The sequence below is a fragment of the Diospyros lotus genome, chromosome 4 (assembly GCF_014633365.1).
Source record: "Diospyros lotus cultivar Yz01 chromosome 4, ASM1463336v1, whole genome shotgun sequence".
Classification (NCBI taxonomy): Eukaryota; Viridiplantae; Streptophyta; class Magnoliopsida; order Ericales; family Ebenaceae; genus Diospyros; species Diospyros lotus.
In genome coordinates this window covers 44616939-44629782 of record NC_068341.1, presented here as the reverse complement: position 1 = coordinate 44629782, position 12844 = coordinate 44616939, and the positions used below count along the sequence as shown (strand labels likewise).

Here is a 12844-nt window from a genome sequence, read left to right as displayed (position 1 = left end):
AGATAGGGAGAGAGAGTGAGTGACGTTATTGGGGCGAAAGAAGGCGGGAGAGGGGGGACACAGTTTGTGGCTTACACAAGGGGAAGGGAGAATAGGGCGATGGATGGGGATGGGGCATTGGGGCGGCCCTATTGCCAGAGGGTTGAGCGCTAACGTGCGCGCGGGGTGGGGGCACAGGTGGGCCAGTGCACCACCCGGTGTTGTCCGAGGGGCTACCCTACAGCGTCGCCTTCCGTATTAAGCTGTTGTCAATTTCTGCTTCCATCTCAACGCCACCACTGTTCAGATCTTCCCCACCGTCTGATTCCTTTTTATCACAAACAGTATTTTTACTGATCTACTTCGTCTCACATGATGATAGGGACTCCCAACATAATAATAGTAGTATATACATACACCCACACTCTCACCCACTAGAGATCCCATTGCCTCCCCCTTTTACCTATCTTCATGTCTATATATATAGATAGTGTTTGTTAATTAAGTTAGGGGTAAAAAGAAAAAAATTGAAATATAAAAAATATTTTAAGAAAAAATAATATTTATTAAATTTATTTAAAAATATATTTAAAAAAATCATGTAATTTCTTATCTATCAAAAATCAGATAACTAAATCTCTCTTATATCTAAGATTTTACAAATAAGAGAAAAAGATTTGTATGTATATTGATCTCGTAAAATAATCATGCCTTTTGATAATGAGAATGATATTTAGGTAAAAAATGTTTATCTTAGTACTCATTGTATGTATTTTAACAAACATATAGAAATAAAAAGTGTAATTATCAATGTACTTTAAAAAATTTTAAAAACAATCTAATAAAAATTCGTAAATACTTTTTATTCTTATCTTGATCATTTTATATCTTAGTTTGAAAAGTATTTAAACCTTATCTTAATACTACTTTATTTTACTCATTTGACAAATGTTTTGAATGATTACATGTATGATGGTGCGGATAAAAATAAAATTTTTATATACATCAAATACATGCAGCAGGAGTAATAAACACACACTATACACATCTTAGATATTTAACTAATACGTTTATTTTATCACATGAAATACAATAAATTTATACCTGAAGTCCGATGTCAAGTTGGGGTACAAAAACTATTTATGTACTGACACTGATTCCATCTCAAGTTGTGGTGATCTTAAGCTGTTCACACCTAACATACTGCCTGGTATCGTTCTGGTTATCTCTTCTCATGTTAGACTAGAGGTTCCTTGTATCACCAGTATTTACGTCTCAAAATTCCTCGTGTGACACAAAATTAATCACCAAAGCAAAAAAAGTAAAACAGAGGCAAGCAATAAATTGTCAATTTCAATAGCCTATCCCATGCCCAATTTCATCGCCCTATTGAATCCACCCCACTCTATCAATTGGTTGACATATGGAACACACTAAGAGAGGCTGATGCGGGATCGGGAGTCGACTCCCAAACATGGGACAATCAACTCTTGGTGTTCCAACAAGTCAACTTTTGACCTCCACATCATTAACACTTGATGACATGTAACCGAGACACATTGGATTTATGATGTCGATACTATGCGCAATACTAAATAGTGTGTGACTTTCTAGGTCTACTGTCCGCTAACAAACAGATAACACCAAAACCCATTTTGACACCAACCAACACCTTAACCCATCACACGAATCTCTCTATATCCTAATGATAATCCGAGAGGTCTTGGATAGCACCTAACAATGGTTTAGAACAATATATGTGACAATAAAATCTCATTTCAAGTGAATCTATTATAATTGACGATTACTGTGTGCTATAATTCTTTCATCACATAACATCCTGACTAAGCGAGAGCTATGGAGTGAAAAACTCACAAACTTAGTAAGTATGTGTCTGATTATATTAGTATTACTAGATGATACCTTAAGAAACACTTTTTTCTAATAATTTATCTTCCCTGGCCAGAAACTGTCCTATCACACTAACAATAGATCATATAGGATGTTCACCCCATCAGTTATGACAAAGGTGACGGATCCTCTCCTTGAACACATGTTTTCATATATCAACAATATGAAACCACATAGATGAACCTTTTCTCCTTGCAATTAGATGTTTCTGCTTATTAGAAATTTTGCACACTAATACACAAGATAAACGTGTTAGTTCAGTTTAAAGACCAACTACACTATCGCAACTAAACGACATGATTATTATCCATTATGTCATGTGGTCAGTCATCGACATCATATTCGGTGTGTTGTTCCCTAACAACCATCCACATGTTTATTAGAGACATTTCCTTGTCATATGACATATGACACATCATTCTCTCATAAATATCTCATACTGAACAAGATAATAAACATTGTGCTAATCCATGCGTGACTAATCAGAGTCCCTATCCAATTAAGCTAAGAATCAAGAATTATTTAAGAATTCTTATTACCAGAAAATCTTGTCACACGATTCCAATATCTTGAGAATAAAATCATCAAATAGAAGGTTTAGAAACTCATTCATATAAAATTGAAAAATTTATAAATGATGATAAACTTATCTTTTATAAATATATATAAAGATATAATAAATGTATTAATTACAAGTTTACTATAAATTATTCAAATCTAATATTAAGGCACACAACACTAATAACTTTATTTTAGTAAAGAAAATGTTATTTAGAGAATTAGGAATGGTTCTTAGTGTGACATATCTATATTTATGTATTATATTATGTGTTTAATCAGTTTAAATATATAATATATTACATTAAATTTCACTCTCCATCTACAAATGAATGTAATTGTTTTGTTGGGGGAAGTTTTACGCTTACCATCGAAAATTGGAGGGAAGTCGCACGTGGGAAGGGGACAAAGGACGGGCAGCGGGCCACCACAATATTATTTAATTATTATTATATTTGGAAGGACCTTCCTTCTTTGGCTTCAGCCAATCAGCTGATTCACGTCGCACGTGCGCTTACACGGTTACTGGGTCCCACCTCCCCCACCCCGCCTTGCCTTGTCTCCTGCATAATAATAATAATAATAATAATAATAAACTATATATATATATATAATTTATACATAACATATTAATTTATAAAAAGTCCTCGCTGCTGCACAACATACAAGTGGCATTTCATTTCACGCGCTTTATCTCTAATTAATGTGTGTGTGTGGGACGGGATTAATTAAAAAAACATTAAATTAATTAAACTTCGTGCCCTCTCGAATTCCTAACCCGGACCCGGTCAAGCTCCGCTTTTCACGAACACCACTTATCACGCGCCATCCATCTATTATTTTTTTTTTTTAATTATTATTATTATTAATTGTAAAGTCCCAGGTTTGACCCTCGTTCAGTTCCCTCCGAGTGGCACGCCACGCGTCCCTCGGACAATTAGCAGATCTGTAATTTCAACAAAAATACTTAACATATATAGAAGTGGATTCGACGTGGCAGGATCTGGGCGGAGGTGCAGGGGGACTCTGGGTGAGAGCGAGTAGTATGGTAAACTTATTTTCAGGACTTAAATACACAATAAAAAATAAAATATATTTGTGTAAACGTAATTATAAAGTTGTAGGGGGTGCTAAATGGAATAAAATAAAAAATGAAGGGAACTGGCCTTCCTTGGAATCAGGGTTCGAACATGCGTGTCACGAGGAAGCACGTGGCAGCCTCTTTGCTTAACGAGGGAGACCCTCCTTTTTACGTAATTTCCACACTTTAATCCGAGGTCTCAGTTTGGCGTTATTCGAGCTAGGCCCTCCTTTTTATGCAATTTCCTCCAAGGGCATCTCTTGTTTGTTACCACTTACCACGTTACAATTGCATGCGTATCCATTCAACTCTTTGTTTCTTCTCAGCAAATTGATAGTATTAAATTCTCCTTTTTTTTATTTTTTATAATTGAGCTCTAATTGCTTTTAAAAAGAGATTTCGTAAGCTTAAATGGAAGATTAACTAAAAAATAAGAAAGTAAGTATAGTTAAGAAGATTAAATAATTATATTTATTTTAAAATTATGCGTGTTTATAACACAACAATAGAAATAATGTGATATATATAATAGCAATACTCACGTGTTTTTATTCTTAAAATGTCGTCACACCAAGTTTAATTTAATCATAGTTTTGTGAGCATCGAAGGTTAATTAAAAAACATGGACAAAAGTTTGGGGAACTTAAATGGGCTTTCAAAGTTGCTTAAGTCTTAATATTTAATTTGTTAGATTTAATATCTAAATTTAATTGCTTAATTAGGATTTAATACACTACAAAAATCTAAAACCTTATTATCCTTAAACAATATAATGGATGGATAAGCGTATTTGTATAAAAATTGGGTATATTATTATTATTATTATTATTATTATTATTATTATATTTTCATACTTTTTTATTTTTTTGTCTTTACTAAAGACGCATATGTCCATCTTTTTCTCATTGTTTGAATAATCTTATAACAACTTTCTTGGTATTGTGTGCAACATGTCTTGACCTATTAGGTATTGATGAGAGTTTTAGGTATTGTGTGCTTATTTTAAGTTTATTTGCAATTTGGAGGTTATTCAAGTAATGTTTAAGCTTGAACTTATCTAGAAGTAGTTCTTCATGCAAAAAATGATAGTAGGGTCTGATTCCTTATTGGATTCTCTATCGTTCAACTTACTCACCATGTTTGAGAATAATGCACTAGCAATGCAACAAATGATAAAAAAAAATACTATGTTTAGATTTTGGAATACGACGTCTTTATATAAATGAAATACTATAGGATTTAGATAAGTCCATGTGAACGGTCGAATTTGATCTTGTAAATTGATCTACCGAGTAAGCTATATGCATAAACTTGGGCTTGGGTATACCTTGATACTTGTTTGAGTTATATTAGACTAGGTTTCGAACAACCCCAACCTTTGGACATTCTATAACTTAAGCTTTAGTCTTAAATTTGGATTCCTTTAAAATAGTCTATTATTAGATATCAACATTATAAATGAAAAAAAAAATTTATTATTTGAAGTGATTACTTTGTGAAAAAGTCATTAAACACATTAAGATTTAAAATCTTAAATTTGAGTAGTATGTTTTTAAATTATTTAAGTGAATAATCTATCCACTTCTATATATTTTATTTTATTTATTATACAAAAAATATAAAAAGAGTACATGAATAGTAGAATATTAAAGCATGAAATGATGAAAGATGAAAAGAAAGCCATCTTGGGGTTGCTTTTTGGGCTTGCAAAAAGTTTGGAGATATGGCAATGATGATATATTTTTGAGGGGAAGTCCAATTAAAAATATAAAAAAAATAAAAATAAGAAAAAGAAAAGGACAAATAATAAATTTAAAATGGATGTATGTAGTAATCTAATTAGAGTTAGATGATGACGATGAAGATGATGAGGATGATGATATGCATAATCTCTTTGTACAAAGCCCTAAAGTCTTTTCCCGAATGCATAGATCTTCTCCTTATCATTCCAACCAACCTTTCAATCTCTTTTATGCTCATTTGGTTATTTTTATTTTTATTTTTGTTATTTTGAAATATATTTAATAATATTTGGTTATTTTGGATAGTGACGACACCTTCATGGTTTTGTTTTCCTTTTTAATTATTGTAGTTTAAAATAATTTTTTAAAAATAGGTTTTAGAATTGATTATGGGTATCATCTAGATTTAATTTGGAGGTTTAAGAAGATTAAGTTAGAAAAGTTGGGCTTAGACCCAAAATAAGTTCAAGACTTGGCCCTAAAGTTATCTAAGTTAGGAAGAGGGCTTGGGTCTAAGGCCACACCCATATTGTTGTGTTGTCGGCTTGTTAAGCTTATTCAGAAGATTAAATTTAACTATTTATATGATATAATTTTGATTTTTGACTATAAATCTATATAAATGCGTGATTTTTTAAGAATTAAGTATCTTATTAATTACATCGATCACTACTGCATCATTTAATCTCGAGTACAATAACTAACTTGGATGTCAAAGGATTCACTAAGAATCAAGATCAATCCTCTTATCGCAGGTAGAGCAAGTCCCAACAACATAAAAATACCTAAGAATCAATTAAAAATATGATCATTATTCAAATTATAGGTGGTGATCGACCTCGAAACCTTTTGTCAAGAACAAATTAAATTTATTTCTCTAGTTCATCTCATTTGTTAAAAATAGATTTTCATGACTAGAAATTCACAAATTTAAATTGTAGAAGAAAATAAAATTATATATAGAGATGACTCCTTTTCAATTTTCACAAAATAAATAATCTTATACACTTAGATATAGAACACATATATAAACTCTGTCCATTAGGCTCTCTTTTCAAAAATTTTAATGTTGAATGTAATTTGTTACTCATTATAAAAAAAAAACATAACATAACATACAATTGAAAGAGGGTTAAATAAATATTGAAATTTAAAACTATCTAAATTTGTGAGCACTGATAAATTGAATCAATACGAGAAAATTCACGTGTTCTAGTTGTCTTTACGGTTTCTTTAATAGATCTTCTCATTAAATGGCTTACAAGCTCTCTACATCTTTTCATATCGTACATAAATAAACGCTAAGAGAGACCTATATCTAAAAAGCTGATTGAACCTATATCAACTCATTTTTTTACAACCCAAAATTCTATGAAGTGGTAACCCATTTATCAGAGAGTTAAAAATAATTAAATTTGTATAGTTAATTAGTGATTCACGTTTTTATATATTTATATCATTTCAATAGGGGTATTAGTTTATTAATAGTACATATGTATATATATATATATATATAAATACACACGTACAAAACTTTAAACCAACAATTCAGTGAACTATTAGTTAAACTAATAAACCAATAATTGGCTGGTTTGATGAAGGTTTGGTTATAATAATTATCCTATTCCTAGTGAAAGATAAAAAAATGCTACATACTTGAAAATTTAATTAATAATTCATTTTAGAACAATTTAATTTTCGTAGCCAAACGGGCCATTAGGTGCACTGCAATTTATATCTGGTTGTCTGTTTTTAATGGGCCACAAAAGCATTCGGCTGCAGGCTCATCTTTGTTGCCGCAAAAGAAAACCCCGGCCCATGGGCTTCCAGGCTTAAAGCCCATTAGTGACACCAAAACATGAATTTGTGTGCCTCGAGCAATGGCCGGTAAGGGCTCGACCAAGGGGCTTATTTGGGGCTGGTTTTAGGGCTGCATTTTGGGGTCTCGGAAGAGAATAAAGTGGGCATAAGTGAGTGTTGAAGTATAGGCTTTAGAGTTGTCTTTAATAAGCATAATATAGGATTTTTTAGTAGGCCAAACTTTTAGTAAGAACCCTAACAAGGCCGTTGAATTGGGCTAAGAAGTAGTTTAGAAATGGGCCAAATCCCAGATTAGGGGCCCAAATTACCAAGCATGACTAGCTAAAAGCTCAAAAATGGCCCAAGTTAAAGAAAACATATAAATAAAATAAAAAATAGACAAAAAAGAAGAAGGGTTCACTAGCTGAGGGGTCCACTGCGGGCCAGGCAATGAGGGAAAAAAAAAAAAGGACTCAAAACCAACATGGTTAACTAGAAAGATAGCTAGTTTGACTGAAGCAGGTTATGTCCGAGATGGGTTGAATCAAACCCAAACCTTTAACCTTTTAGATATATATATATATATATATATATTCATACTGGCAGATGCATATAGATGCAAGAGTACAACAATCCAATGCATCTTCAGATGACATATGATAGCGCTGCGGAGGAAGTGGGGGAGGACATTTACATTAATTTTTACACACATTAAGGACTTATTTCCAGAGTGTCTAGGCATTACATGCATCCATGCAGCAAGCCCAGCTACAGTTACAGCTAGCTAGCCAGCTAGCTAATGGGCATATAGCCAACCAACCTCATATATAGCTAGCTACTTAGTACTACCAGCAGAAAGTGTTGATTAGTTGGGAATTAGAAGCCTGTGAGTTGTCATCGTCGTCGTTATCGTTTGATGGGTAGTGTACGTGTCTCCCTTCGTACGTTGTTATCACCATTCTTGGATCCTCTGCCAGTCTCTCCACCCGCTTCTTCACGCGGCAGTTGTCTTGCGTGCAACGGTAATAGCTCCTGCAATGCATAAGCATAAGCATATAACTCCTACAATCACATTATAGTTAAGTCCATCAACATAACAGTGGTTTTGATCATAATATTAATCACAATTTTCTGTAAAAAGTTCTTGTAGGGATCATAGGATTAGGGAAAATGATAATCCATATATAGATGATATCAAACCCACTCTTCTTAAATTTGAGCCACTACCCATCACTCATGTATCTAGATCTCTCTCCCCACCAACAATACTTTCTTCTTGATCTTATTTGGTAATTGGAATTTGGAACCTAGAATACCACATGTTGGACTCTAGTAAACACGAGATTTTTGTTATTTTTTGATGATCAAGTTAGTATTAGGTATTTTAGAAGCGAGCAAAAGGGTAGGGTGATGGGTAAACTTATATAATAAATCATTTACCTTCTGAATAGATTTATACTTATGTAGTTCAATTTGAAACGGTCATATTGTGATTTTTACAGAGATTTACTATATGAGGTGACCTCTGGTTATGGCTTCGAGTGGTACTTGACACATAATTCTAGGTTCCACTCCTTTAGCAACCAGAGAGAGAGAGAGAGAGAGAGAGAGTGACATGTGACACTCCCCGACGAAGGCCATGTGCTACCTTTGGGTTGGTGTGTCAAGAGATTAAGAAACCTTCATCACTTCTTATTCAAGGAAAATTGTGCTGTTGCTCACACTATTAGTCCATCCCTATAATAAACTATTTAACTATATATATGTTCCAAGTATCATCATATTTATGCCATGAAAACACAAGCCAAAATAACAGTCATTACACTCCCATGCATGCCAGGTTGGGAATATCACAACTCTATTCTAGGATGCCAAAACAGGTCTCTTCAGTGAATTAACATTATTGGACATGATAAAGTAAACCATGAAAAGGATGCAGAAATTATGGTCTACACATGGCGCTACAATTACTGGTAATTATATATATATAACCAAGAGCTAGATAGATAGAACATTATATTAGTTAATTATATATATCGCCTTCTTTGATCCCTACTTTAATTAATCAGGTACAAAGTTCAATCTCCACAACATATGAAGTAATCAGAACTGAAAGGCTTCCACCATTCTTCCTACCAAACTCAAACTCAGGTGTTTGATCTATAAGTACCTGCCATGCATGGCCGGATACTGTGCTTTTTTTTGTGTGTGTGTGTGTGGATAAAAGGTGAGAAAATAATGTGCTACAGTTATGAGCAATTATGACTTAAAAAGCGGATACCAATAATAAGTTACATCATTCTATTCTTTAATTAGAAAATACTCCTATATTATCTTTTACAATGCTATTCCTATGCGTTATGGGGTAAACAAGGGACACAAGATAGATATTGTTGGGAGGGAGAACCAGGTATTGGATGTGAGATAGGGAGATTTATGACTTGTAAGAAAGGGCCATTCCTCTTCCTCACAAGGGTCAATTATGGGATAAAATCAACCGGACAATGCGTCATGTAGAATGCAACCAACTTTTGATTGCTTCACACATGGTTGGCAAAAGCCCTTTAGAAAACAACATTCAACTGAGTGCATACGATACTTGCGGTGCCCTATATAGAAATTGGTTGCAGGGTGATGAGGAAAGGTGCAAAAGAAGACAGACAAAATATTGTGAAAAATCACCAATATAGTCCTTTAATTCACTTGGTATGTAATCTATGTTGTCACAGAGGCATTTTATTACATAGTTTAGTTTCTGTGAAAAAAAATATACCATCCGTCTCGCCTTAGTGTGAACATATAACCACAATAGCCTTTTGTAAGTTCGTGAGCTTCATGATACTGGGAATTGACTTAAAACAGAAGAGTGAACTGAAAAGAAAAATAAAATCAACTTTGGTTTGCAGCCCCTCTTCTTAGTTCTATATATAGCGCCGTTGGCTAGGCTGCGGCTTTTACTTGGTAAAAAAAAAAAAAAACACAACTGTTATCGGCTGTGGGGCTCATGTTTGCTTGCAAAAAGCAATGAGCTTGGTGAATTCATGAGGACGTATATATATAGCTCCCGAAAAGAGGAAAGAAATAGAACTAATCATTAAACAATAAAAGTTCACTATGCTCTTTTCACCTAAAGCCAAAGCACATAAAGGGATCCAATGGGATCCAGAAGTACTGGTAGTGATTTACTTACCCTACCTGCAGGGCCTTAACCGATCATTCCCAATGGGATTCAGAACTTATACTTCTTTACTAAAGTTGGAACTCTGTTAATATTTGCATGATCAACAAAAGCAATTGGGTCTATATTGTCCTAATTGTCCTAGTTGTGTCTCTAATACTTTTAAATATGCTGAAATGCCATTTTATTAAGGGACACAGGGTTAGAAGGCAGTATATATATATATATATATATATATGCTCTCTGTCTGGTAATTTGGATTTTTCTTTTTACGAAGAAAAAGAAAAGCCAAAATGTCACAATTTAATGCCCAACCTGTGGAAAAAAAGGTTGAGGAAAGATCGAAATTGAATGTGATTCTCGCAGGCTCAAACTTGATAACATCAACAACGCCGATAGAAATAACCACTGTAGTAAGTGATAGTTTTTCAATTAATATATAGTTTTTAACTAGATCCTAGAGGTGGATTTTATATTCTTCATTTTAATCTAGAGTTTATTTTTTTGGGATACATGAAAAAATAAAACCCATTCCCATAACACACCTTCAAAAATGTCATGATTACATGTTTTTCCTATCCACATTGTGAAATTAAGATACCTTGTTATGGTAACGTCATGATTAATTTAAGCATGAGCTAATCTCAGTCATTCCCATCCATAATTGTTTGTTGACCATTCCTCTACTTGTTTCCATTTGTTCTCATTGCATGAAAGCCTCCACATGTACGTCCAATCTTAAGAAAGAAAAAAGTAAAGAGAGGAGCCATTTTTCTTTTATTCTTTCTTTCATTTTTCTTTGTCTGTGTGTATTCATTACAGCACCCATCATGCTTTCTTGCCCATTATAAATCTCCCATTCTGATTTTAGTCATTCGAGAGTAATAATTAGATCTTTCTTGCAAATCTCTTGGAATTGTTCATATAGAGCATATATGATGGTTTAGCATCCACCACAGAGAGAGAGAGAGAGAGTGAATGGGCATGAGGATAAACAGCAGCCAAGATCAACTTTAATGAGAAAAGGGAAAATATATATATTTGATGAAAGCCTAATAATACCTGGGATGTTGAGTGTTCTTCACCACTTTCTGGCCATATTTCCTCCATTTGTAACCATCATCCAGCACATCCACATCACTCATGGTTTTGAAGCAAAATCTTGGTTCCCTCACCTTTCTCCTGCCCTTCAACTTCTTCATCTTCAATGCTGAAAGTCCCAGGCGATCATCTCCACCGTTGCTAATTCTCTTATTGCTCATCATGCACTCGTTCATTTCTCCCCAGGCCCTGATATATGTATATCATTTCAACCGTGCCCAAATCATTAGACACACACACATGCGCGCGCGCGCGCACACACACACACATATTGTAGAATGTATATTTTCTTTTTTCTTAAAGTGAATTATGTTATGCGATCCTCTTCGAATAAAGAAAAGAACATAGATATATGCGCTGAAGATCCTCAGATCAGAGGGGAATAATCAACTAGGGAATGTTGTATTTGTCAACAAAAATAGTGTAATTATATGTAGGAAATATATGGTGGGAATTAAGTTTGAAGTTGTACCAGAGATTTGCCCCAGTAGATTTTTGCGAGGAAAGTTTGGGTGGTCCGGCGGGTAGATGATGATAAGAAGCCAGGTCTTCTTCTGCTCTTTGCTTTAGAAGTGTTGCAGAAGAGAGGAGAATGTTTCCGGCGGGATTGGATGATGGTGCATGATGATCTGCTGCAAGCAAAGAGGGCATGGCTGTTAGGGTTATCAGAGATTGATGGCACCCGCCTGGCAGTACCAATGGAGGCATCGTCATGTTTGGAGGAAACGACACGAAACCCATTTGCGAGCCCATCTCTTGATCCACATCAAACAAACCCTGCAGGTAATTAACCATGCTCGACATCTCTCTCTCTCTGAAAGACTAGTAGTTGGAAAAAACAAGTCAGCTGCTTGGATCCTCCTGAACTATAACTCTGTTCCTCTCTCTCTCTCTCTCTCTCTCTCGACTCGAAAAATACTATCAAATTAAACTTCGAGGATAAAAGCTGGTGTGGATATGCTTAACAAACACACACATAGGCGGAAGTAACCTAGCTAGCTGTATACACAACACAGGAGAGAAGTGACTCCCACTCTCTCTCTCCACGGATTCACCTTCAGGGAAAGGGACCTGTGAGTTATGTATATTAAGGATTTCAATTATCCAAAAAGCAGAAAAAAGATACATAGCAAAAGATCAAAAAGGAGAAAAAAAAGGTGATATACACACCAACAACAGCGTACACCTTTGTCGTCGGAGTGAAGTCAATGGTTGCTGGTAACATGGTATATGGCAATGGCACTGGACCACTGGTACACCTCCAATTTGACCTTCAAAAAGAACATATATATATATGGGGCAGTAAATGAATTCTGTCTCTTTAATGTCAAACTACAACAGTTCCCAACAAAAGGGGACAAGTTAGTTTGTCTGCTATATGTTTTTCCACACCCATAATCTCTCCATAATTAAGTTAATTATCTATCTTTTAGTAGAAAATTTTTATGGGCTTGCAGATGCACGAGTTCACAGTTGTAATGGAATAAATACCCT

At 34.4% G+C, this 12844-nt stretch overlaps 1 protein-coding gene across 1 annotated transcript; it reads right to left on the bottom strand.

The window, feature by feature from the left end:
• Positions 1-7739: 7739 nt before the first annotated feature.
• LOC127798919 (probable WRKY transcription factor 13) lies at positions 7740-12601 on the bottom strand. The gene is made up of 4 exons (XM_052332565.1): positions 12521-12601; positions 11823-12421; positions 11312-11539; positions 7740-8103 (listed from the first exon to the last, which is right to left on the bottom strand). The coding sequence occupies exons 2-4, from the start codon at positions 12152-12154 to the stop codon at positions 7917-7919; spliced, it is 747 nt and encodes a 248-aa protein (XP_052188525.1). The 5' UTR covers positions 12155-12421; positions 12521-12601; the 3' UTR covers positions 7740-7916.
• Between the last annotated feature and the right edge of the window lie 243 nt (positions 12602-12844).